At 43.1% G+C, this 23,703-nt stretch overlaps 1 protein-coding gene across 2 annotated transcripts; it reads right to left on the minus strand.

The window, feature by feature from the left end:
• Positions 1-1,212: 1,212 nt before the first annotated feature.
• YAF2 (YY1 associated factor 2) lies at positions 1,213-22,893 on the minus strand. Of its 2 annotated transcripts, XM_063446930.1 has the most exons (4): positions 22,745-22,893; positions 22,320-22,445; positions 4,187-4,339; positions 1,213-3,471 (listed from the first exon to the last, which is right to left on the minus strand). In XM_063446930.1, exons 1-4 carry the CDS (start codon positions 22,768-22,770, stop codon positions 3,234-3,236), a joined length of 543 nt encoding a protein of 180 aa, XP_063303000.1. In that variant the 5' UTR covers positions 22,771-22,893; the 3' UTR covers positions 1,213-3,233. The 2 variants fall into 2 exon arrangements, with proteins under 2 accessions (XP_063303000.1, XP_063302999.1); XM_063446929.1 differs by lacking the exon at positions 22,745-22,893 and having other exon boundaries at positions 22,320-22,517.
• Positions 22,894-23,703: the final 810 nt, after the last annotated feature.

Raw genomic sequence — 23,703 nt, forward strand, 5'->3', positions numbered from 1 at the left:
AAAACAAAAAACAAACAATGGAAGGAGGGCTTTGAGTTACAAACATTGAGACGACATCAGAAAGAGTACTAACATTTTCTTCTTAGGATAACAAAATAAGTCTGAAATGCATACATCCTTGCCAAAAGACACATGGAAATCAATAAAGAAAGAAATCCAGTGTTGAAAAAGATGGTTGTACACTAAACAGTGAGCTGTAGTGAATTGACAACATTGTTGGAAAAATCTAGGTTACATCAGTTGAATTGGAAAATTATTCCAACTTTGTCAGATGCAAAATGCTCCTCAACACAGCTTACTTGTGCATGCTGATGGGCATGACATAAAAAGGTTCTGTCTTGTATACAGCATTTACATACAGCAAAAAGGAAACGTAATGCAGGACTAAATCACAAAGGAACAGTTCCAAATTAGTTAACAGAAACCATTCTTACAGCATGTGAATGCTATATAATGCAAGGCAGCTCTCACTGGATTCACTGCCCCTCAGAATGCAAAACTGTATATACAGGAAAATGTAGTGGGTCTGACATTTTTTACTTCACACTAATATTAAAAAGGAAACGATAGGGTAAAAATTACCATCTTTTAATAAAAGATGCAAAACGCCAACAAAACAACCTATTACTCACTTGCAAAGTTTTCCAAGATGCATTTAGAAGACCAGCCATGAATTTTAAAAAAGCCCCAAAACTCCCATAAAATCGCTAACCACCAGTTAATTATAGGAGATGTACTTTATCTTAACAGGTTCACTCATCACATAAAATGAGCAGAGCTGCTCTGTAAACTGATAGCAGCCAAATATACACATAGCTCAATCACCTTTTAGTGAACTAGGCTATATTAAAAGCTCAGCATAGCCAAGGTCCACAGTTCAAGTTTGCAAAACTTGGATAAATCCAACATTGCCAGAAGAAAAGGTAAATAATTCAGGCCCAGCAGCATTTCAAGAAGCTCTGCACAGACTGCATCCTCACCATAACAACTTTAGCAACCTGAAGTTGTCATGACACTTAGAGTAGCCTGTTCTGCTTAATGTTGCTACTTGATGGTTAAGTCAGCACACTGTTTAGTGAACGTACATACTTAGTGTTTAAGAAACAAAAAAATCTGCTAGTTTATCACATATCAACTATTTAGAGCTGGCAAAATTACTCAAACAATTGGCCAGAAAAAAAAAAATGTAGGGAGAAAAAAAAAATTGGCAAAACTTTATAAAAAGGCTTTATTTTATATTTCATTCCTATTAAATCACACCAAGTACCAGCAGGTGCATTTAAGATAACCACTTTGAAATTGCTTTTTCAGTTGTAGTCCTAACTATGCATCACTATATTCCAAATAATACAGCTTTAACTATGTTATAAAAATTGCTTCCACACATGCCTTTAAGAAACAAGTCAACATGTGTTAGTATTCACGAACCTAAAAGTGAAGATGGGTTCACTAATAACACTGAATAACAAATGACCAACCACATTTCCATGGCACTTCAACATTAAATTTGTAACATTAAGACAGATATAGTGTGTACACCCCTTCAGTGCCTTTACATATTTAATAATTTGCAATTAGAACGCTAAAACCGATAATGAACTGGGTCTCTTGGGAACATTGGGTGAAAAAAAAAAAAATATGCATATACTTCTCAGATGACTTAAATGTTACTGTACCCTATAGATTTTGAAGTAAGCAGTTAGCATCTGTTTCTATCTGCAATAGCCCAGTGTACCTTTACAAAATAAAATATAAAGTCCTCAAGACCCCTCATCTGTGCAGTTTATTTGTATACTGGCTTGCTTATCAGAGCGCTCCCCGACATAGGTATCTGTGCTTATGTAAAGTTTGATTACTGTCTGCTGGAAAAGTGATAAAGCTTGAAACACATTAAAGGGGAACTATGATGAAGGAAAAAAAACAAAACATTACTTGGTTTTGCGGTGATTATTCCCTCATTGGATATATATATCTAGACACACACTACTGTTCCCGTATGTCAATGTGTTAGAATTGAACTTTTATCCCGTTTCTGATTGTACAGCACTGAAGAATATGTTGACGCTGTATAAATAGTTGTAATTGTAAATCAGTGTGCAACGACCAGTGTTTTATTCATTTAGACAGGTCAACGACTATCTGCAGAATGCTCACGAACAAAGCATCTCAAACTGCAATGAAGGGTAATTAAGCAGCAATTAAAATCCAGAATATTATTTACCATAAACATCTATGGCACTTACAACTTTTCTAAGAAGCAAATATTAATATACACACCAATATATCAAGTTGTTTTTTTCATGACAGTTTCCCTTTAAGGCTATTTCTAGTTAAGCACAGCCTCACCAGCAGCAGATAAACTGTTGGTCACCCCATTGGTACATTCACGTGCAAATATCCTCTAATTCTGCTGAACAGATGGGCTTTAGAGAATTGGATTTATGCCCTACTGTCCCAATACAGTTCTAATTTAGGCCACGTTCATGACACAGATGCATACTGCGCAAACATACGAGTGTGTGTAAAAAAAATGTATACAACAGGGATCAATTTTGAGTGTTTTCATACTGCAGGACTAAGACTTCTCCCATGATCTGTTCAGTAATTAAAGTATTCATGGGAGCAAAACATGATAAAAGTCTCCACTGATTAAGCAAATTCAAAATTAACTGTTGTGCAGCACCTTCTTATTACAAGTAAGAGCTTAAGAAAAACCCGTCTTGAGCACAGTAAATACATTTAAGCATTTGGTTATGCATCCCTGGAGGTTAGTAAGCTTCTCTATGTCTTGGTTCATCAGTTAAGAGACACTGAAGGTTATTTACACAAGAGATTCTGAAGCAAAACTGTAAAAATGAAGCCATAAGCAGGATCATATCGATGATTTCCACTGTGACGGCTTCACTTTTAAAAGTTTGCCCTGCAACCTCTCTATACGTAACTCCCAATATTTTAAATAACCATTTCTGAACAGAGAGTTTACAAGAAAAACGTCATACATTGACAGACTTTTTCCCACTTTTTATAAACAAGCTGACCAACCTTAAGTGTGAACCTGGACAGTGCACTTACAAAAGTACAGATAAAAAAATAAGTGCATACTTAACCATTTCCCACCCAAAAAAATACCAGTTTTATATCAGATATTTTCTCATGAAAATGTGTTAACTATTGTCAGAAGATGCTTGTCTTAATCTTGAGGAGAAAAATCTAGAGATCTGAGGAAGGAAACTTTAATGTGATTCCCCGTTTACAGAAGATGCTTCTCCTCTGGGTGAAGATGACCTGGATACTCCTCTTTCTGTGTTTTCAGAACCAGAACCACTTTGACTGTGTTGATCCACTGATGCGGTGCTGGATGCTGGTGGGGACTTTGTTTTCTCCTTAAAGTCTGTAATGATGACTGTCAGATCTCCCACGGTAACTTCCAAATGCTGGGCGCTACTTCGATCCACATTTTTCAACCGTGGCCTAGAGCAGGTGGAATGAAACACACAACTTGTTATCATACAGAAAAAGTAGAACTTGAAGAATGTATATAAAATATATAATTAGCTTCAGAGCAGGTTAACAAAGTACTGTAGATATGTGGTTAATATAAGGCTTAGCTTAATAAAGCAGTTTGTGTATAGATCATGCCTCGGAAATTTCACTATTCAACTCTCAGCCATCTAGGAGTTAAATCACCTTTGTTTCTGTTTATGCAGCCCTAGCCACACTTCCCAGGGATGTGACTGACACACACTGCATGAAAACTAAATGGTTTAATTTTACAATAATGCAGGGAGGATAGACAGCAGAAAATAAGTGACAGACACAAAGAATGATTATGGCCCTGACTTCAATAAAGATTTAATTTCATTTTTATGCTACAACATTTAATCTGCGAAAAATGCAAGACAGCTAAAAACTATTAGTTCACATCTACACAGAACAAAAAGATACTGGTAGGCAAGTACAGGATGCACAATTTCAATGTATATTAAACTTTTTTTTTCCTGTATGTTTTACAAATGGTCTTTATACCTTCTTGACAGATTTCCAAAAGTTAATGTAATATTTGAAATATACAAACATCACAAAAAGCCTCAATGTCTCATGAAAGCTACAAGTCACACAAATTAAAACTATTCAGGTCGTCAAGCAAGCCTGGAATTCGGTGAACTTCTATATTAATAAATATCACCTTGTTTTCTTGTGACTGTTCTTTTTGATAGCAATTTCTTTTTCACTCTTTTCTTTCTCCACTTTGTCTTTTTTCTCTTTCTTTGATTGTATGGGAGGCACAAATTGCTGGGTTACCTGCTGTGAAACCAACTGGGAAACAGGACGAGGTTTCCTGTACAAATAAGGGAAAAACAAACATGTTAATGTTTTTTTTTTTTTTTTTTTAATTCTTTATTTTAGACGTGCAGTGTTTAATACAAGCTTTGTCAAGATGTGCTGCACTTTTTGTTACTTAAAACCTAGAACTAGCTTTTCGCAGAAAGCTTAAACATAGGGAGGTAATAGAAAACATGCAAATTGTCAGTGTATTAGTCTAGAAGTGTATAAAAGTTAACAATTTAGTCTACACATGAGAGCATTAATATGGCATAATTAAAATATCATCGAATTCAAACATTTTCTTGTAAGTAAGCAATTTGGTCACAGTTTAAGAAAAAATATGCTTAGCAATAGTGTGCACCCCTGTCTGAAGTAAAAGGCTCTATATTAGTATATGAACAAGTGTAGACTGCACACTGAGTAATACATTTGAGATCCTTATATATATTGAAGTGGCTTAAACAATATGTTAGACAATTCCTAACACCCAATCTGCTCCAATTAGAGTATAAGAAGTACAGTGCGCTAGTGGGTTGCGCAGGCTAGAGCAGGGGTATTAAGTAAGCTAGTCACAGGTTAAACATGCTGTGTAAAATTTGTAATATGCCTGAGTAAGTAATGCCAGCTGAGATTGTCAGATCTGTTATCTAACTTTTGCGACATCTCTTATCCTCTAACTGCCATAGTTAACTGATTGATTCTTAAGTATCTTATTAAATACAAAACTTTGAAAAAACCGTTAGGGTTTGCACAGTAAAAAAGAAAAACAAAAACTATCTGTCATAAACTCAAAGCAGAATTCCCAAACGTAGGCAAAAATATAAAGCTGTGACTTGAGCTGGAGAGTATTTTCACAGCTATATGGTCTCGAATATTACAATTTGTCTGTCCGCTCGCTATACACAGTTTAGCAAGTAGTCTTCTCCTGGGGGTAGTTAGAGGGGTCTCGCTCCTGGTTTTGAGTCATCCAGTGCCCCTTCTGGAGGGCTACTGTCGATTCGGGCATGAGTCCATCGTAACATAAGCGTGTGGGGCTGCAACCAGTTCCCGTCGCTGGTTTTCCTCAGTTGCCGCTCGTCGCCGATAGTTCCGGGTACTCTCGTATGCGCGGTCAATGGGTTGTCAGCCTGTTGGGGGGCGAAAATAATGAGCCGGGTTCGGGGGTGTGGGGCCTTCTGATGTGACATAGTCTCGCAGGTGAAGCCAGAGTTTTTGGGGGAGGAGTGATGAAAGGGAGCCCCTGAGGTAAGTCCTTGTTGTGGTGTAACATGGCTCGCTAGCTGTCTAGGATTGTGATGTTGCGCCTACTCCGTGCTCTCCGCCTCGTTCTGTAGGGGGTGGTAGGTGGTTTACAGATTGTGGCGTCTGTGTACGTGTGTCTTATTGTTACCGGTATCGTGCTGTGAGGTGAAGACCCGGGCTGGTGGGTACCTGCTTGTGTCTAGGTCGTGATTGTCGCATATACGTGCGGCGTGGAGACTCGGGGGGTGAATGGTGTGGTCAGGTCTGGGTCCCAGGTGTGGGTGCGATTTGGGGAACCGCTATTGGCGCTTGCCAGCCCTACCAGGGGCATGGAGTCTTGATGTAGATTCAGGCTCTGCAGGAAGGCTGGGGCGTCGTGAATATCTTGGATGGTATGCACGACTGCCCCTCGTTGGACCACCAGTGTCCTAGGGAGCCGCCAGTGGTAGTCTATCTTGTGGGCTCTTAGTGTCGTGGTGAGTGGCTTGAGCGACTTACGCCATGCCAGGGGGGCACCGGACAGGTCCGAGTAGAACGAGAGGTCCATGTTCTCGAAACATAAGGGAGTCCTGCCACGGAGGGTGGACAGGAACAACGTCTTTTCTTTTCTGTTTCGGAGAGTTACGATGACATCCCTCGTGGCCCTGATTGGTGCGCTTGGCGGTTTAGGGATACGAAATACCTCCACTGGGGTGATTGTTGTGGCCTGTCCGGGTGGCAGAATAGCTGGGATCTGGCGCCCCAGAAGCTTAGGTAGGTCGTCCTCTGGGATGTTCTCCTGGATTCCCCTAATCTTGACGTTGGCGCTGCGCCTGGCATCCTCAAGCGCCGCGAGGCGGTGCTCATATTGCTGGTTCTGCTTTTTTAGGTCTTGTACAGTATGGTGCAGTGCAGTGACTTCCTGGGCCTGAGAGTGTACAGAGCCCTCCAAGGTGGAGATGCGGCCTGTCAGACCTTTCAGGTCTGCACGTAGTGTTGTGATGTCCTCGTGAATACTGCTTTTTAAGTCCAGCAGCAGTGCCTTCAAGACCGCCGTGGTGACCGGTTCCGAGTCTGCTTGTTTGCCGCGTTGTTTTGCCTTCTGTGGTGAGGGCTGGGAGGGCTGCGTGGCAACAGGGTGAGTGTATCCCCCATCCTCCTCCTCCGACAAATCCTCAGAAAAATCTGAGTACCCACCATGCAGGGCCGCCATGCTTGTTTCAGTTGCTCCTTGTGCCTGCCTCCACATCTGCCCTATCGTGAGTCCCGTGGAGGGTTTGTTCGGGGATTTTTTGTTCCCCTTTTTCCCCATAACAACTAGGAGGTTTTGTCCAGCTTTTGGGGTCTCGGTGGGGGATATTTCTGCTCTTTTCCTCCGGTAATAGTTAGGAGCTCCTCGTGTGTGCGACCGTTCGCTTCGGCGTGCTAGCTCCGCCCTCAAACATGTTAATGTTTTTAATATTACAAATGCATACTTTACTAGACATGGGCACCCTTAAGATTTTCTGAAGAAGGTATGCAGACTGGAAAAAGCATCAGATATTGGAGTTTTACAACCATTTCAAAAATACTGCAACTTGCTATCAAATTGTTATTCTTCATTATTCTTGTCGTTTTCCCTCTTATTGGGGAACAGGATCCCCGCTACAGTAAAGCCTTGTCTCAACAGGTGACAACTGCTTTAAAAGAGCACTATAGGGTCAGGAACACACGTATTCCTGACCCTATTGTTTTAAAACTACCATCTAGCCCCCCTGGTTCCCGCATGCCTCCCTAAATCTAGTAAAATCTTACTTGTATTCAAATATGGAGCTGCTGGCTTTGTCACTGTTTCTTTTGACCTACCCACTGCCTGGTGACATCAGCAGAAGTGGTAACCTGATCCAATCACAATGCTTCCCCATAGGATTGGCTGAGACTGACAAAGAGGCAGAGCAGGGGCAGAGTCAGCACAATTCAAACACAGCCTTTGCTAATCAGCATCTCCTCATAGAGATAAATTGAATCAATGAATCTCTATGAGGAAAGTTCAGTGTCTGCATGCAGAGGGAGGAGATACTGAATGTTTGGATGCATTTTAGGCAGCCATGACCCAGGAAGAATCTCTAACAGCCACCTGAGGAGTGGCCAGTGAAGTTATCACTAGGCTGTAATGTAAACACTGCATTGTCTCTGAAAAGACAGTGTTTACAGTAAAAAGCCTGCAGGTAATGATTCTACTCACCAGAACAAATTCAATAAAATTTATGAGCTGTAAGCCATAATCATTGCACTTATGACAAATAACAGCTTGAACTATCTTGCTTTGCATGTAATGCGTTTATCTCATATATTAGTTTCCCCTTTTACGTTGCATTACTGAAATTAATGAACTTTTGCACAATATTCTAAATTTTGGAGTATCACCTGTATGTATACATACATACATACATACATACTTCCCTCCCCCCCACGTTATTATTTGTAAAGCCAAATCTTGGTCACACCACTTTAGTTATCTCTCTATTAACAGACTCAATCAAAATTGAGTGCCAAGCCTCCCTTTCCTCCCAACACAAACTAGTAACCATCATAGAGCGTATTGGGATCTTTATTAGGCTCTGTGATGAAGGATTGTGTTTGTGCCTTTATGTATAAAAAGATCAGTATTTTGTTTCCAGATGAATTCCATAGGCATTTACATTTGCACACAAAAGGAGATACAAAATTATGATACTTACCTATGATTACACACCAAAGCCAAGTAATAGTTTCTAAGAAACTGCTATAATTACCACTGTAGGGTTAAGGGACATGGGACATTGCACACAGACCACTTCAATGAGCTTAAGTGGTCTGGGTGCCTGTAGTGTCCCTTTAAGGGGAGGTCTTCCACGAAGGATTGACAAAGGGTACGAGGGTATGAATTGAAAGGTACTGTGAATAAGAGCCTATGATGGGCATCCTAATTTAAAAAACTGACAAACCCTATTTTTCCTTACACTGGGTGGCCTCCCACATAATTTAACTTGGAGTAACAAAGCACCTGTCTGATATGGAGGATGGTATGCTTGGCAACAGCCAAGAATATTTGAATAAATTTAGAGTGTTTACAGCACAAGTGTAAAATGGGCTAAATATATGTTTTAATTTCGGGCCAGAATTGTGCAATAAGATTTGAATTTGCTAGATTTTGGAGTTTAGTGAATAAATGGTTACTCCAAGAACCAAGACCACTTCATTGATTTTAAGTGGTCATGGTGCCTGTAGTCTGTAAATACAGCTTTATTTCGAAAACAAGTTCTGGGCTTTCTGATGTAAATTCTGTGCACATTTTTTTTCCCACAATGTGCCATTCGTTGGCTGAGTGTGGTCAGCTGATGCTCTCAACTGGATCAGTTTCCAGCTTTTTGTAGCTCTGGAGAAGCTGGAAGCACATCAGAGCTAGAAGCCTTGTAGGGCCCCAGGCATTCACCAATACCTGGAAACCTTTAACCCCTTAAGGACACATGACATGTGTGACATGTCCTGATTCCCTTTTATTCCAGAAGTTTGGTCCTTAAGGGGTTAAAGGAACACTATAGTGACCGGAATACAAACATGTATTCCTTAAACTATAGCTGTAATATAACTATAAAGCCCCCTCAGCCCCAGTCTGTAATGTAAAAGGTGATATCACTCATCTTTATTCCAGTGCTGTGCAGGTCTGTCGGCGCTGGCTCCACCCCCAATCTACCTCCTTGGTTGTTATTAGAATTGACGATCTCAGCAATCCAATGCTTTTCCCATAGGAAACCATTGGATTGGCTGAAATAGTCAATTCTGATGATCTCAACCAAGGAGGCGGAGCCAAACACTGCCATGGCTAAATCAGCATCTCCACATAGAGATGCATTTAATCAATGCATGTAATAGGTTAAGTCTAGCGTCTGCATGCAGAGCGTGGAGGTGCTGAACGTCAGTGCAGCACTGACCCAGGAAGCACATCTAGTGGCCGTCTGAGTGACTGTCACTGGAGGTGTCCCTAGGCAGTGTTTACATGAAAATGCCTGCGCAGACTGAGTATACTCACCAGAACAACTACATAAAGCTGTAGTTGTTCTGTTGACTATAGTGCTTCTTTATATAGTGTTATTTCATAGTGTGGAGCTTCTGTTTCTGTATTATTGTATAAAAACTGTGTCTCATTGCAGTTAAAGGGACACTCCAGGCACCAAGACCACTTCTGCCCATTGGAGTGGTCTGGGTGCCAACTCCCACTACTCCTAACCCTGCAAGTGTAATTATTGCAGTTTTCTATAAACTGCAATAATTAACTTGCAGGGTTAACTCCACCTCTAGTGGCTGTCTACTAGACAGCCACTAGAGGTCACTTCCTCCTTCATAGCACAGGAAACCTGTGCTAGAGCGTCGCTGGACGTCCTCACGCTGTGTGAGGACCTCCAGCGTCGCTCATTTCCCCATAGGAAAGCATTGAAATTATTTTTCAATGCTTTCCTATGGGGAGACGTAATGCGCATGCGCAGCATTGCCGCGCATGCGCATTAGGTCTCCTTGGCCGGGATCAGTCTCGCCCACCGGCCGACGCAATACAGAGGAGGAGCGGCACGGAGGAGGAGACAGCGGCGAGGGACATCGCCGCTGCCTCGGGTAAGTGACTGAAGGGGTTTTCACCCCTTCAGTAACTGGTGATTGGGGGGTGCCAGGAGAAGCACTGGAGTTTCCCTTTAAAGTGACACTATAGTCACCATAACAGCTACAGCTTATTGTATTTGCTCTGGTGAGTAGAATCATTCCCTTAAGGCTTTTTGCTGTGTCTTGTCAGAGAAAATCTAGTGTTTACATTACAGCCTAGTGACAACTCCACTGGTCACTCCTTAGATGGCTGCTAGAGATGCTTACTTGGGCAGTGCTACCGAGTAAGCAGCACTGCCCTTCAGTGTCTCCCCCTCTGCATGCAGACACTGAACTTTCCTGCATTGATTAAATTCATCTCTATGAGGAGATGCTGATTGGCCAGGGCTGTGTTTGATTTGTGCAGGCTCTGCCCCCAATCTTCCTCCTTGACAGTCTCAGTCAATCATATGGGAAAACATTGTGATTGGCTCAGACCACCACTTCTGATTTCAGCAGACAGGCAGTTCACAGGCAAACAGCGGCAGAGCCATCTACACACACACACGCACAGACAGACGCGCGCGCACACACACACACACACACACAGACAGACACACACACTTCATTTATCAGCCACCCTCCTCTCCCTTACCTTTTCGTTGCAGGAGGGTGGTTGGAGATGATGGGAGCGGCTGCCTCTCCTCTCCTGTCTCTCCCCCCCATGCGGAGTAAGCAGGGAGGAAGTGAGCGGCCATCACTTCCTCCCAGCAGCACTTGTGGTGCAGCCGCAATTTATTTTTTTTATTTTTTTTAAAGGGGCCCGGTCGCGCTATTACGCGGCCGCAGCGCTGACCGGGCCCCTGAAGCTATAGGACTCATCGGGTGGCCCTAAATGCTTGGGCCACCTGATGGGCCCCGCTGCAGATGCACCTGCGCCAGTTTCACCGCTCCACGTGGGGCCCGAGCGACCGGGCCCCTTAGGGCCGCCGGGCCCGTGAAAACCGTCATGGTTGTCACCCCCTGATGGCGGCCCTAGTCACACTATAGGGTCAGAAATACATGTTTGTGTTCTTTGTGCCTTTAAGGGCACCCCTCTAACAACCCCCCCACTTAAATATACTTAAAGGGGATAACCTGAAATACAAAAACATATAAGAGAAATATATTCAATCAGTGTGGAGTCTAATCCATAATGTGTATAAAGAGAATCAGTATAATAGCGTTGTCCCCATAGAGACTTCTATACACTAAATCAAAAGTCCCAATGCACATTTCGCCTGAAATAGGCTCTTCCAGAAAAGATGTGTTATAGCTGTGATAATGTTTTAATGTGTGTCTCCCTATGTGTAGGAGATAATCAAGAATTATTGTGGCAAAATTTGTTACTGGGGTAATGTGTTATTGAGGTATGGTGTGTCGCACTATGTGGTGATTATTACAGTGGAGTTATGTTATTCTTGTGTTTCCCATTGTGTTATGTCTGTAGTAATATTGTACTATTGTTTTGATATGTTATTCTGGCAGTATTATTGCTGAATGCTAGTAACTGTTACTGTGGCATTGCATGACTCACCATGTGAATATTGTTATAGTATTGTGCCACACATTGTTTAGATGTTTTTGGTAATGTGTGTCTCACTGTGTGGAGTTTCTGTTACTGCAGTATTGATATTATAGTTTTAATGTGTATTGTGTGCATGGATTACATAGTGTAAAGTTATGTTACTGTGGTAATAGTGTGTCTCATTGTGTAAGTGTTGTGTTATTGTCTTAATACCATGTTATTTTTGTGTCTCACCTCGGGTTGTGTGGTATTTTTGATGATGTGCTACTGTGTCTCACCATTATGTTAGGGTACTTTTACTTGTGTATATTACCCTGTTGAGTTTATGATAATATTGTAGGGCTATGTTAGCTATTTTGTATGTTTCGTCAATTCATTGTTGTGGTAATACTGAAGCAATGCAGTGTTAGTGTGTCAAGGTTGTGATAAAATTGTGATGGTGTATTTTTGTCTCATTGTATTGAGGTTTTGGTAATAGTGTAGTGTCCTTGTGTTATTGCAAGAAAGTGCTATTTTTTGAGGTTGTGGTAGTATTGCGAGATTATTACAGTGGTAAAATTTTTGTTGTGTTATGTTATTGTGTCACAGTGCCAAAATCGCGATTAAAATGTGGTATTATTATGCCTTACCATGTCAAGCCTGTGATAAAATTGTATTGTTGCTGTGTTATTTTTGTGGCAGTGGTGTTTCTAATATTGTGATGGCAATGCGTTATTGTGTAGTTGTGTTATTGAGTCTCTATAATGTGGAGGCTGTTTAGTTGTTGTGTCATCTCACCGTGTGGAGGTTGTGTTATCATTGTGTAGTTGTTGTGTAGCTGTGTCTCACCGTGTGGCGGTTGTGTTATTGTTGTGTAGTAGTTGTGTTATTGTTGTGTAGTAGTGGTGTTATTGTGTTATTGTTGTGTAGTAGTTGTGTTATTTTGTAGCTGTGTTATTGTGTAGTAGTTGAGTTGTCTCACTGTGTGGAGGTTGTGTTGTTGTTATTATTGTGTTCTCACCGTGTGGAGGTTGTGTTATCATTGTGTAGTTGTGTAGCTGTGTCTCACCGTGTGGAGGTTGGGTAGTAGTTGTGTTATAATTGTGTTGTGTAGTAGTTCTGTTATTATTGTGTTAGTGTAGTAATTGTGTTATTATTGTGTAGCTGTGTTAGTGTTATTATTGTGTAGTTGTGTAGCTGTATCGCATCGTGTGGAGGTTGTGTTATTGTATAGTTGTTGTGTAGCTGTATCGCATCGTGTGGAGGTTGTGTTATTGTGTAGCTGTATCTCACCATGTGGAGGTTGTGTTCTTGTGTTATTGTGTAGTAGTTGTGTTATGTAGTAGTTGTGTTATGTCACCGTGTGGAGGTTCTGTAGTTGTTGTGTTATTGTGTTGTATAGCTGTATCTCACCACGTGGAGGTTGTTTTGTTGTGTTATTGTGTAGTAGTTGTGTTCTCACTGTGTGGAGGTCGTGTTGTGTTATTGTGTTGTAGTTGTGTTCTCACCGTGTGGAGGTTGTGTTGTGTTATTGTGTAGTTGTGTTGTATAGTTGTGTAGCTGTATCTCACCGTGTGGAGGTTGTGTTCTTGTGTTATTGTGTAGTAGTTGTGTTCTCACTGTGTGGAGGTTCTGTAGTTGTTGTGTTATTGTGTAGCTGTATCTCACCGTGTGGAGGTTGTGTAGTTGTGTTATTGTGTAGCTGTATCTCACCGTGTGGAGGTTGTGTAGTTGTGTTATTGTGTAGCTGTATCTCACCGTGTGGAGGTTGTGTTGTGTTATTGTGTAGCTGTATCTCACCGTGTGGAGGTTGTGTTGTGTTATTGTGTAGCTGTGTTATTGTGTAGCTGTATCTCACCGTGTGGAGGTTGTGTTGTGTTATTGTGTAGCTGTGTTATTGTGTAGCTGTATCTCACCGTGTGGAGGTTGTGTTGTGTTATTGTGTAGCTGTGTTATTGTGTAGCTGTATCTCACCGTGTGGAGGTTGTGTTGTGTTATTGTGTAGCTGTGTTATTGTGTAGCTGTATCTCACCGTGTGGAGGTTGTGTTGTGTTATTGTGTAGCTGTGTTATTGTGTAGCTGTATCTCACCGTGTGGAGGTTGTGTTGTGTTATTGTGTAGCTGTGTTATTGTGTAGCTGTATCTCACCGTGTGGAGGTTGTGTTGTGTTATTGTGTAGCTGTGTTATTGTGTAGCTGTATCTCACCGTGTGGAGGTTGTGTTGTGTTATTGTGTAGCTGTGTTATTGTGTAGCTGTATCTCACCGTGTGGAGGTTGTGTTGTGTTATTGTGTAGCTGTGTTATTGTGTAGCTGTATCTCACCGTGTGGAGGTTGTGTTGTGTTATTGTGTAGCTGTGTTATTGTGTAGCTGTATCTCACCGTGTGGAGGTTGTGTTGTGTTATTGTGTAGCTGTGTTATTGTGTAGCTGTATCTCACCGTGTGGAGGTTGTGTTGTGTTATTGTGTAGCTGTGTTAGAAACATAGAAACATAGAATGTGACGGCAGATAAGAACCATTCGGCCCATCTAGTCTGCCCAGTTTTCTAAATACTTTCATTAGTCCCTGGCCTTATCTTATAGTTAGGATAGCCTTATGCCTATCCCACGCATGCTTAAACTCCTTTACTGTGTTAACCTCTACCACTTCAGCTGGAAGGCTATTCCATGCATCCACTACCCTCTCAGTAAAGTAATACTTCCTGATATTATTTTTAAACCTTTGTCCCTCTAATTTAAGACTATGTCCTCTTGTTGTGGTAGTTTTTCTTCTTTTAAATATAGTCTCCTCCTTTACTGTGTTGATTCCCTTTATGTATTTAAATGTTTCTATCATATCCCCCCTGTCTCGTCTTTCCTCCATGCTATACATGTTAAGATCCTTTAACCTTTCCTGGTAAGTTTTATCCTGCAATCCATGAACCAGTTTAGTAGCCCTTCTTTGAACTCTCTCTAAGGTATCAATATCCTTCTGAAGATAGGGTCTCCAGTACTGTGTACAGTACTCCAAGTGAGGTCTCACCAGTGTTCTGTACAATGGCATGAGCACTTCCCTCTTTCTACTGCTAATACCTCTCCCTATACAACCAAGCATTCTGCTAGCATTTCCTGCTGCTCTATTACATTGTCTGCCTACCTTTAAGTCCTCAGAAATAATCACCCCTAAATCCCTTTCCTCAGATGTTGAGGTTAGGACTCTATCAAATATTCTGTACTCTGCCCTTGGGTTTTTACGTCCAAGATGCATTATCTTGCACTTATCCACATTAAATGTCAGTTGCCACAACTCTGACCATTTTTCTAGTCTACCTAAATCATTTTCCATTTGGCTTATCCCTCCTGGAACATCAACCCTGTTACATATCTTAGTGTCATCCGCAAAAAGACACACCTTACCATCAAGACCTTCTGCAATATCACTAATAAAAATATTAAAGAGAATGGGTCCAAGTACAGATCCCTGAGGTACCCCACTGGTGACAAGCCCAAGCTTCGAATATACTCCATTGACTACAACCCTCTGTTGCCTGTCACTCAGCTACACAATAATTATTGTGTAGCTGTATCTCACCGTGTGGAGGTTGTGTTGTGTTATTGTGTAGCTGTGTTATTGTGTAGCTGTATCTCACCGTGTGGAGGTTGTGTTGTGTTATTGTGTAGCTGTGTTATTGTGTAGCTGTATCTCACCGTGTGGAGGTTGTGTTGTGTTATTGTGTAGCTGTGTTATTGTGTAGCTGTGTCTCACCGTGTGGAGGTTGTGTTGTGTTATTGTGTAGCTGTGTTATTGTGTAGCTGTGTCTCACCGTGTGGAGGTTGTGTTGTGTTATTGTGTAGCTGTGTTATTGTGTAGCTGTGTCTCACCGTGTGGAGGTTGTGTTGTGTTATTGTGTAGCTGTGTTATTGTGTAGCTGTGTCTCACCGTGTGGAGGTTGTGTTGTGTTATTGTGTAGCTGTGTTATTGTGTAGCTGTGTCTCACCGTGTGGAGGTTGTGTTGTGTTATTGTGTAGCTGTGTTATTGTGTAGCTGTGTCTCACCGTGTGGAGGTTGTGTTGTGTTATTGTGTAGCTGTGTTATTGTGTAGCTGTGTCTCACCGTGTGGAGGTTGTGTTGTGTTATTGTGTAGCTGTGTTATTGTGTAGCTGTGTCTCACCGTGTGGAGGTTGTGTTGTGTTATTGTGTAGCTGTGTTATTGTGTAGCTGTGTCTCACCGTGTGGAGGTTGTGTTGTGTTATTGTGTAGCCGTGTTATTGTGTAGCTGTGTCTCACCGTGTGGAGGTTGTGTTGTGTTATTGTGTAGCCGTGTTATTGTGTAGCTGTGTCTCACCGTGTGGAGGTTGTGTTGTGTTATTGTGTAGCCGTGTTATTGTGTAGCTGTGTCTCACCGTGTGGAGGTTGTGTTGTGTTATTGTGTAGCTGTGTTATTGTGTAGCTGTGTCTCACCGTGTGGAGGTTGTGTTGTGTTATTGTGTAGCTGTGTTATTGTGTAGCTGTGTCTCACCGTGTGGAGGTTGTGTTGTGTTATTGTGTAGCTGTGTTATTGTGTAGCTGTGTCTCACCGTGTGGAGGTTGTGTTGTGTTATTGTGTAGCTGTGTTATTGTGTAGCTGTGTCTCACCGTGTGGATGTTGTGTTGTGTTATTGTGTAGCTGTGTTATTGTGTAGCTGTGTCTCACCGTGTGGATGTTGTGTTGTGTTATTGTGTAGCTGTGTTATTGTGTAGCTGTGTCTCACCGTGTGGATGTTGTGTTGTGTTATTGTGTAGCTGTGTTATTGTGTAGCTGTGTCTCACCGTGTGGATGTTGTGTTGTGTTATTGTGGTGTTGTGTTATTGTGTAGCTGCGTCTCACCGTGTGGATGTTGTGTTGTGTTATTGTGGTGTTGTGTTATTGTGTAGCTGCATCTCACCGTGTGGATGTTGTGTTGTGTTATTGTGGTGTTGTGTTATTGTGTAGCTGCATCTCACCGTGTGGATGTTGTGTTGTGGTGTTGTGTTATTGTGTAGCTGCATCTCACCGTGTGGATGTTGTGTTGTGGTGTTGTGTTATTGTGTAGCTGCATCTCACCGTGTGGATGTTGTGTTGTGGTGTTGTGTTATTGTGTAGCTGCATCTCACCGTGTGGATGTTGTGTTGTGTTGTTGTGTTATTGTGTAGCTGCATCTCACCGTGTGGATGTTGTGTTGTGTTGTTGTGTTATTGTGTAGCTGCATCTCACCGTGTGGATGTTGTGTTGTGTTGTTGTGTTATTGTGTAGCTGCATCTCACCGTGTGGATGTTGTGTTGTGTTGTTGTGGTGTTGTGTTATTGTGTAGCTGCATCTCACCGTGTGGATGTTGTGTTGTGTTGTTGTGGTGTTGTGTTATTGTGTAGCTGCATCTCACCGTGTGGATGTTGTGTTGTGTTGTTGTGGTGTTGTGTTATTGTGTAGCTGCATCTCACCGTGTGGATGTTGTGTTGTGTTGTTGTGGTGTTGTGTTATTGTGTAGCTGCATCTCACCGTGTGGATGTTGTGTTGTGTTGTTGTGGTGTTGTGTTATTGTGTAGCTGCATCTCACCGTGTGGATGTTGTGTTGTGTTGTTGTGGTGTTGTGTTATTGTGTAGCTGCATCTCACCGTGTGGATGTTGTGTTGTGTTGTTGTGGTGTTGTGTTATTGTGTAGCTGCATCTCACCGTGTGGATGTTGTGTTGTGTTGTTGTGGTGTTGTGTTATTGTGTAGCTGCATCTCACCGTGTGGATGTTGTGTTGTGTTGTTGTGGTGTTGTGTTATTGTGTAGCTGCATCTCACCGTGTGGATGTTGTGTTGTGTTGTTGTGGTGTTGTGTTATTGTGTAGCTGCATCTCACCGTGTGGATGTTGTGTTGTGTTGTTGTGGTGTTGTGTTATTGTGTAGCTGCATCTCACCGTGTGGATGTTGTGTTGTGTTGTTGTGGTGTTGTGTTATTGTGTAGCTGCATCTCACCGTGTGGATGTTGTGTTGTGTTGTTGTGGTGTTGTGTTATTGTGTAGCTGCATCTCACCGTGTGGATGTTGTGTTGTGTTGTTGTGGTGTTGTGTTATTGTGTAGCTGCATCTCACCGTGTGGATGTTGTGTTGTGTTGTTGTGGTGTTGTGTTATTGTGTAGCTGCATCTCACCGTGTGGATGTTGTGTTGTGTTGTTGTGGTGTTGTGTTATTGTGTAGCTGCATCTCACCGTGTGGATGTTGTGTTGTGTTGTTGTGGTGTTGTGTTATTGTGTAGCTGCATCTCACCGTGTGGATGTTGTGTTGTGTTGTTGTGGTGTTGTGTTATTGTGTAGCTGCATCTCACCGTGTGGATGTTGTGTTGTGTTGTTGTGGTGTTGTGTTATTGTGTAGCTGCATCTCACCGTGTGGATGTTGTGTTGTGTTGTTGTGGTGTTGTGTTATTGTGTAGCTGCATCTCACCGTGTGGATGTTGTGTTGTGTTGTTGTGGTGTTGTGTTATTGTGTAGCTGCATCTCACCGTGTGGATGTTGTGTTGTGTTGTTGTGGTGTTGTGTTATTGTGTAGCTGCATCTCACCGTGTGGATGTTGTGTTGTGTTGTTGTGGTGTTGTGTTATTGTGTAGCTGCATCTCACCGTGTGGATGTTGTGTTGTGTTGTTGTGGTGTTGTGTTATTGTGTAGCTGCATCTCACCGTGTGGATGTTGTGTTGTGTTGTTGTGGTGTTGTGTTATTGTGTAGCTGCATCTCACCGTGTGGATGTTGTGTTGTGTTGTTGTGGTGTTGTGTTATTGTGTAGCTGCATCTCACCGTGTGGATGTTGTGTTGTGTTGTTGTGGTGTTGTGTTATTGTGTAGCTGCATCTCACCGTGTGGATGTTGTGTTGTGTTGTTGTGGTGTTGTGTTATTGTGTAGCTGCATCTCACCGTGTGGATGTTGTGTTGTGTTGTTGTGGTGTTGTGTTATTGTGTAGCTGCATCTCACCGTGTGGATGTTGTGTTGTGTTGTTGTGGTGTTGTGTTATTGTGTAGCTGCATCTCACCGTGTGGATGTTGTGTTGTGTTGTTGTGGTGTTGTGTTATTGTGTAGCTGCATCTCACCGTGTGGATGTTGTGTTGTGTTGTTGTGGTGTTGTGTTATTGTGTAGCTGCATCTCACCGTGTGGATGTTGTGTTGTGTTGTTGTGGTGTTGTGTTATTGTGTAGCTGCATCTCACCGTGTGGATGTTGTGTTGTGTTGTTGTGGTGTTGTGTTATTGTGTAGCTGCATCTCACCGTGTGGATGTTGTGTTGTGTTGTTGTGGTGTTGTGTTATTGTGTAGCTGCATCTCACCGTGTGGATGTTGTGTTGTGTTGTTGTGGTGTTGTGTTATTGTGTAGCTGCATCTCACCGTGTGGATGTTGTGTTGTGTTGTTGTGGTGTTGTGTTATTGTGTAGCTGCATCTCACCGTGTGGATGTTGTGTTGTGTTGTTGTGGTGTTGTGTTATTGTGTAGCTGCATCTCACCGTGTGGATGTTGTGTTGTGTTGTTGTGGTGTTGTGTTATTGTGTAGCTGCATCTCACCGTGTGGATGTTGTGTTGTGTTGTTGTGGTGTTGTGTTATTGTGTAGCTGCATCTCACCGTGTGGATGTTGTGTTGTGTTGTTGTGGTGTTGTGTTATTGTGTAGCTGCATCTCACCGTGTGGATGTTGTGTTGTGTTGTTGTGGTGTTGTGTTATTGTGTAGCTGCATCTCACCGTGTGGATGTTGTGTTGTGTTGTTGTGGTGTTGTGTTATTGTGTAGCTGCATCTCACCGTGTGGATGTTGTGTTGTGTTGTTGTGGTGTTGTGTTATTGTGTAGCTGCATCTCACCGTGTGGATGTTGTGTTGTGTTGTTGTGGTGTTGTGTTATTGTGTAGCTGCATCTCACCGTGTGGATGTTGTGTTGTGTTGTTGTGGTGTTGTGTTATTGTGTAGCTGCATCTCACCGTGTGGATGTTGTGTTGTGTTGTTGTGGTGTTGTGTTATTGTGTAGCTGCATCTCACCGTGTGGATGTTGTGTTGTGTTGTTGTGGTGTTGTGTTATTGTGTAGCTGCATCTCACCGTGTGGATGTTGTGTTGTGTTGTTGTGGTGTTGTGTTATTGTGTAGCTGCATCTCACCGTGTGGATGTTGTGTTGTGTTGTTGTGGTGTTGTGTTATTGTGTAGCTGTATCTCACCGTGTGGATGTTGTGTTGTGTTGTTGTGGTGTTGTGTTATTGTGTAGCTGTATCTCACCGTGTGGATGTTGTGTTGTGTTGTTGTGGTGTTGTGTTATTGTGTAGCTGTATCTCACCGTGTGGATGTTGTGTTGTGTTATTGTGGTGTTGTGTTATTGTGTAGCTGTATCTCACCGTGTGGATGTTGTGTTGTGTTATTGTGGTGTTGTGTTATTGTGTAGCTGTATCTCACCGTGTGGATGTTGTGTTGTGTTATTGTGGTGTTGTGTTATTGTGTAGCTGTATCTCACCGTGTGGATGTTGTGTTGTGTTATTGTGGTGTTGTGTTATTGTGTAGCTGTATCTCACCGTGTGGATGTTGTGTTGTGTTATTGTGGTGTTGTGTTATTGTGTAGCTGTATCTCACCGTGTGGATGTTGTGTTGTGTTATTGTGGTGTTGTGTTATTGTGTAGCTGTATCTCACCGTGTGGATGTTGTGTTGTGTTATTGTGGTGTTGTGTTATTGTGTAGCTGTATCTCACCGTGTGGATGTTGTGTTGTGTTATTGTGGTGTTGTGTTATTGTGTAGCTGTATCTCACCGTGTGGATGTTGTGTTGTGTTATTGTGGTGTTGTGTTATTGTGTAGCTGTATCTCACCGTGTGGATGTTGTGTTGTGTTATTGTGGTGTTGTGTTATTGTGTAGCTGTATCTCACCGTGTGGATGTTGTGTTGTGTTATTGTGGTGTTGTGTTATTGTGTAGCTGTATCTCACCGTGTGGATGTTGTGTTGTGTTATTGTGGTGTTGTGTTATTGTGTAGCTGTATCTCACCGTGTGGATGTTGTGTTGTGTTATTGTGGTGTTGTGTTATTGTGTAGCTGTATCTCACCGTGTGGATGTTGTGTTGTGTTATTGTGGTGTTGTGTTATTGTGTAGCTGTATCTCACCGTGTGGATGTTGTGTTGTGTTATTGTGGTGTTGTGTTATTGTGTAGCTGTATCTCACCGTGTGGATGTTGTGTTGTGTTATTGTGGTGTTGTGTTATTGTGTAGCTGTATCTCACCGTGTGGATGTTGTGTTGTGTTATTGTGTAGTTGTGTTATTGTGTAGCTGTATCTCACCGTGTGGATGTTGTGTTGTGTTATTGTGTAGTTGTGTTATTGTGTAGCTGTATCTCACCGTGTGGATGTTGTGTTGTGTTATTGTGTAGTTGTGTTATTGTGTAGCTGTATCTCACCGTGTGGATGTTGTGTTGTGTTATTGTGTAGTTGTGTTATTGTGTAGCTGTATCTCACCGTGTGGATGTTGTGTTGTGTTATTGTGTAGTTGTGTTATTGTGTAGCTGTATCTCACCGTGTGGATGTTGTGTTGTGTTATTGTGTAGTTGTGTTATTGTGTAGCTGTATCTCACCGTGTGGATGTTGTGTTGTGTTATTGTGTAGTTGTGTTATTGTGTAGCTGTATCTCACCGTGTGGATGTTGTGTTGTGTTATTGTGTAGTTGTGTTATTGTGTAGCTGTATCTCACCGTGTGGATGTTGTGTTGTGTTATTGTGTAGTTGTGTTATTGTGTAGCTGTATCTCACCGTGTGGATGTTGTGTTGTGTTATTGTGTAGTTGTGTTATTGTGTAGCTGTATCTCACCGTGTGGATGTTGTGTTGTGTTATTGTGTAGTTGTGTTATTGTGTAGCTGTATCTCACCGTGTGGATGTTGTGTTGTGTTATTGTGTAGCTGTGTTATTGTGTAGCTGTATCTCACCGTGTGGATGTTGTGTTGTGTTATTGTGTAGCTGTGTTATTGTGTAGCTGTATCTCACCGTGTGGATGTTGTGTTGTGTTATTGTGTAGCTGTATCTCACCGTGTGGATGTTGTGTTGTGTTATTGTGTAGTTGTGTTATTGTGTAGCTGTATCTCACCGTGTGGATGTTGTGTTGTGTTATTGTGTAGCTGTATCTCACCGTGTGGATGTTGTGTTGTGTTATTGTGTAGCTGTGTTATTGTGTAGCTGTATCTCACCGTGTGGATGTTGTGTTGTGTTATTGTGTAGCTGTGTTATTGTGTAGCTGTATCTCACCGTGTGGATGTTGTGTTGTGTTATTGTGTAGCTGTATCTCACCGTGTGGATGTTGTGTTGTGTTATTGTGTAGTTGTGTTATTGTGTAGCTGTATCTCACCGTGTGGATGTTGTGTTGTGTTATTGTGTAGTTGTGTTATTGTGTAGCTGTATCTCACCGTGTGGATGTTGTGTTGTGTTATTGTGTAGTTGTGTTATTGTGTAGCTGTATGTCACCGTGTGGAGGTTGTGTTGTGTTGTTGTGTTATTGTGTTATTGTGTAGCTGTATGTCACCGTGTGGAGGTTGTGTTGTGTTATTGTGTAGTTGTGTTATTGTGTAGCTGTATCTCACCGTGTGGTGGTTGTGTTGTGTTATTGTGTAGCTGTATCTCACCGTGTGGAGGTTGTGTTGTGTTATTGTGTAGCTGTATCTCACCGTGTGGAGGTCCCCTTGCGTACATCACACATTAGGCATTTGAAGGCCTCCGCGCTGTTCCGGAAGGTGCACACACTGCAATCCCAGAATCCCTCGTCGCTGGCCGGCTTGGGCTGCCGCTTCGGCCTGGGGGAGAGAAAGGTGTGAGTGGGGGACATGGGGCTGCACAGGGCTGGGGGGCTGCACGGGGGGAGCTGGCTGGCTGCACGGGGGAGCTAGGTGTGAGTGGGGGACATGGGGCTGCACGGGGAGAGCAGGGCTGGGGGGCTGACTGGCTGCACAGGGCGCGGCCTGCTCGCTCTGCGGGTCCTCGGCCTTTCCTGCCACACTGGCGGGATTACCGCCCTCCCCCCCCCCGCCTCCCAGGGAGCTTGGCCCCGCCCCGCCCGCTCGCCCATCCCCCTCTCGGGCTGCGAGTCTCTCACCTGGTCGGGCTTTTCTTGTCTCCCATGCTGCGGCGGGTTCACTGAGCGGAGGCCGAGCGGAGGGAGGGGAGCCCGGGCTGGGAGGCGGGAGCAGGCGGCGGCACCGACCGCGATCAGCCGCAGCCAGCTGTCCGCCGCTACCACACGTGACCGGAGCCGGCCAATGGCAGCGCTTCCAGCCACCAGCTCGGCCTCACACAGGGAGACAGAGACAGGGAGAAAGAGAGAGACTGACACAAGAAAACACAGAGAGAGAGAGAGAGAGAGAGACACAGGGACAGAGAGAGACTGAGACAGGGACACAGAGAGACAGGGAGAAAGAGAGAGACAGACACAAGAAAACACAGAGAGAGAGAGACAGGGACAGAGAGAGACTGAGACAGGGACACAGAGAGACAGGGAGAAAGAGAGAGACAGACACAAGAAAACACAGAGAGAGAGAGACTGAGACAGGGAGCCAGAGAGAGAGAGAGACAGGGACACAGAGAGACAGGGAGAAAGAGAGAGACAGACACAAGAAAACACAGAGAGAGACTGAGACAGGGAGCCAGAGAGAGAGACAGGGAGAAAGAGAGAGACAGACACAAGAAAACACAGAGAGAGAGAGAGACTGAGACAGGGACAGAGAGAGGGAGAGAGACTAAGACAGAGAGAGACAGGGACAGAGAGACAGACAGACACAGGAAAACACACACACCGAGAGAGAAAGAGAGAGACACCCACAGGAAAACAGAGAGAGAGACAGGGACAGAAAAACCACACACACTGACAGAGAGAGACAGGGACAGAAAGCCAGAGAGCGAGACAGACACAGGAAAACCCACACACCAAGAGAGCCAGAGAGAGAGAGAGAGACACAGGAAAACACAGAGAGACAGACTGGGACAGAGAGACAGGGAAAGAAAGAGCCAGATACAGGAAAACACACACTGAGACAGGGACAGAGAGAGAGACACAGG

Source organism: Pelobates fuscus, chromosome 3 (assembly GCF_036172605.1).
Source record: "Pelobates fuscus isolate aPelFus1 chromosome 3, aPelFus1.pri, whole genome shotgun sequence".
Lineage (NCBI taxonomy): Eukaryota > Metazoa > Chordata > Amphibia > Anura > Pelobatidae > Pelobates > Pelobates fuscus.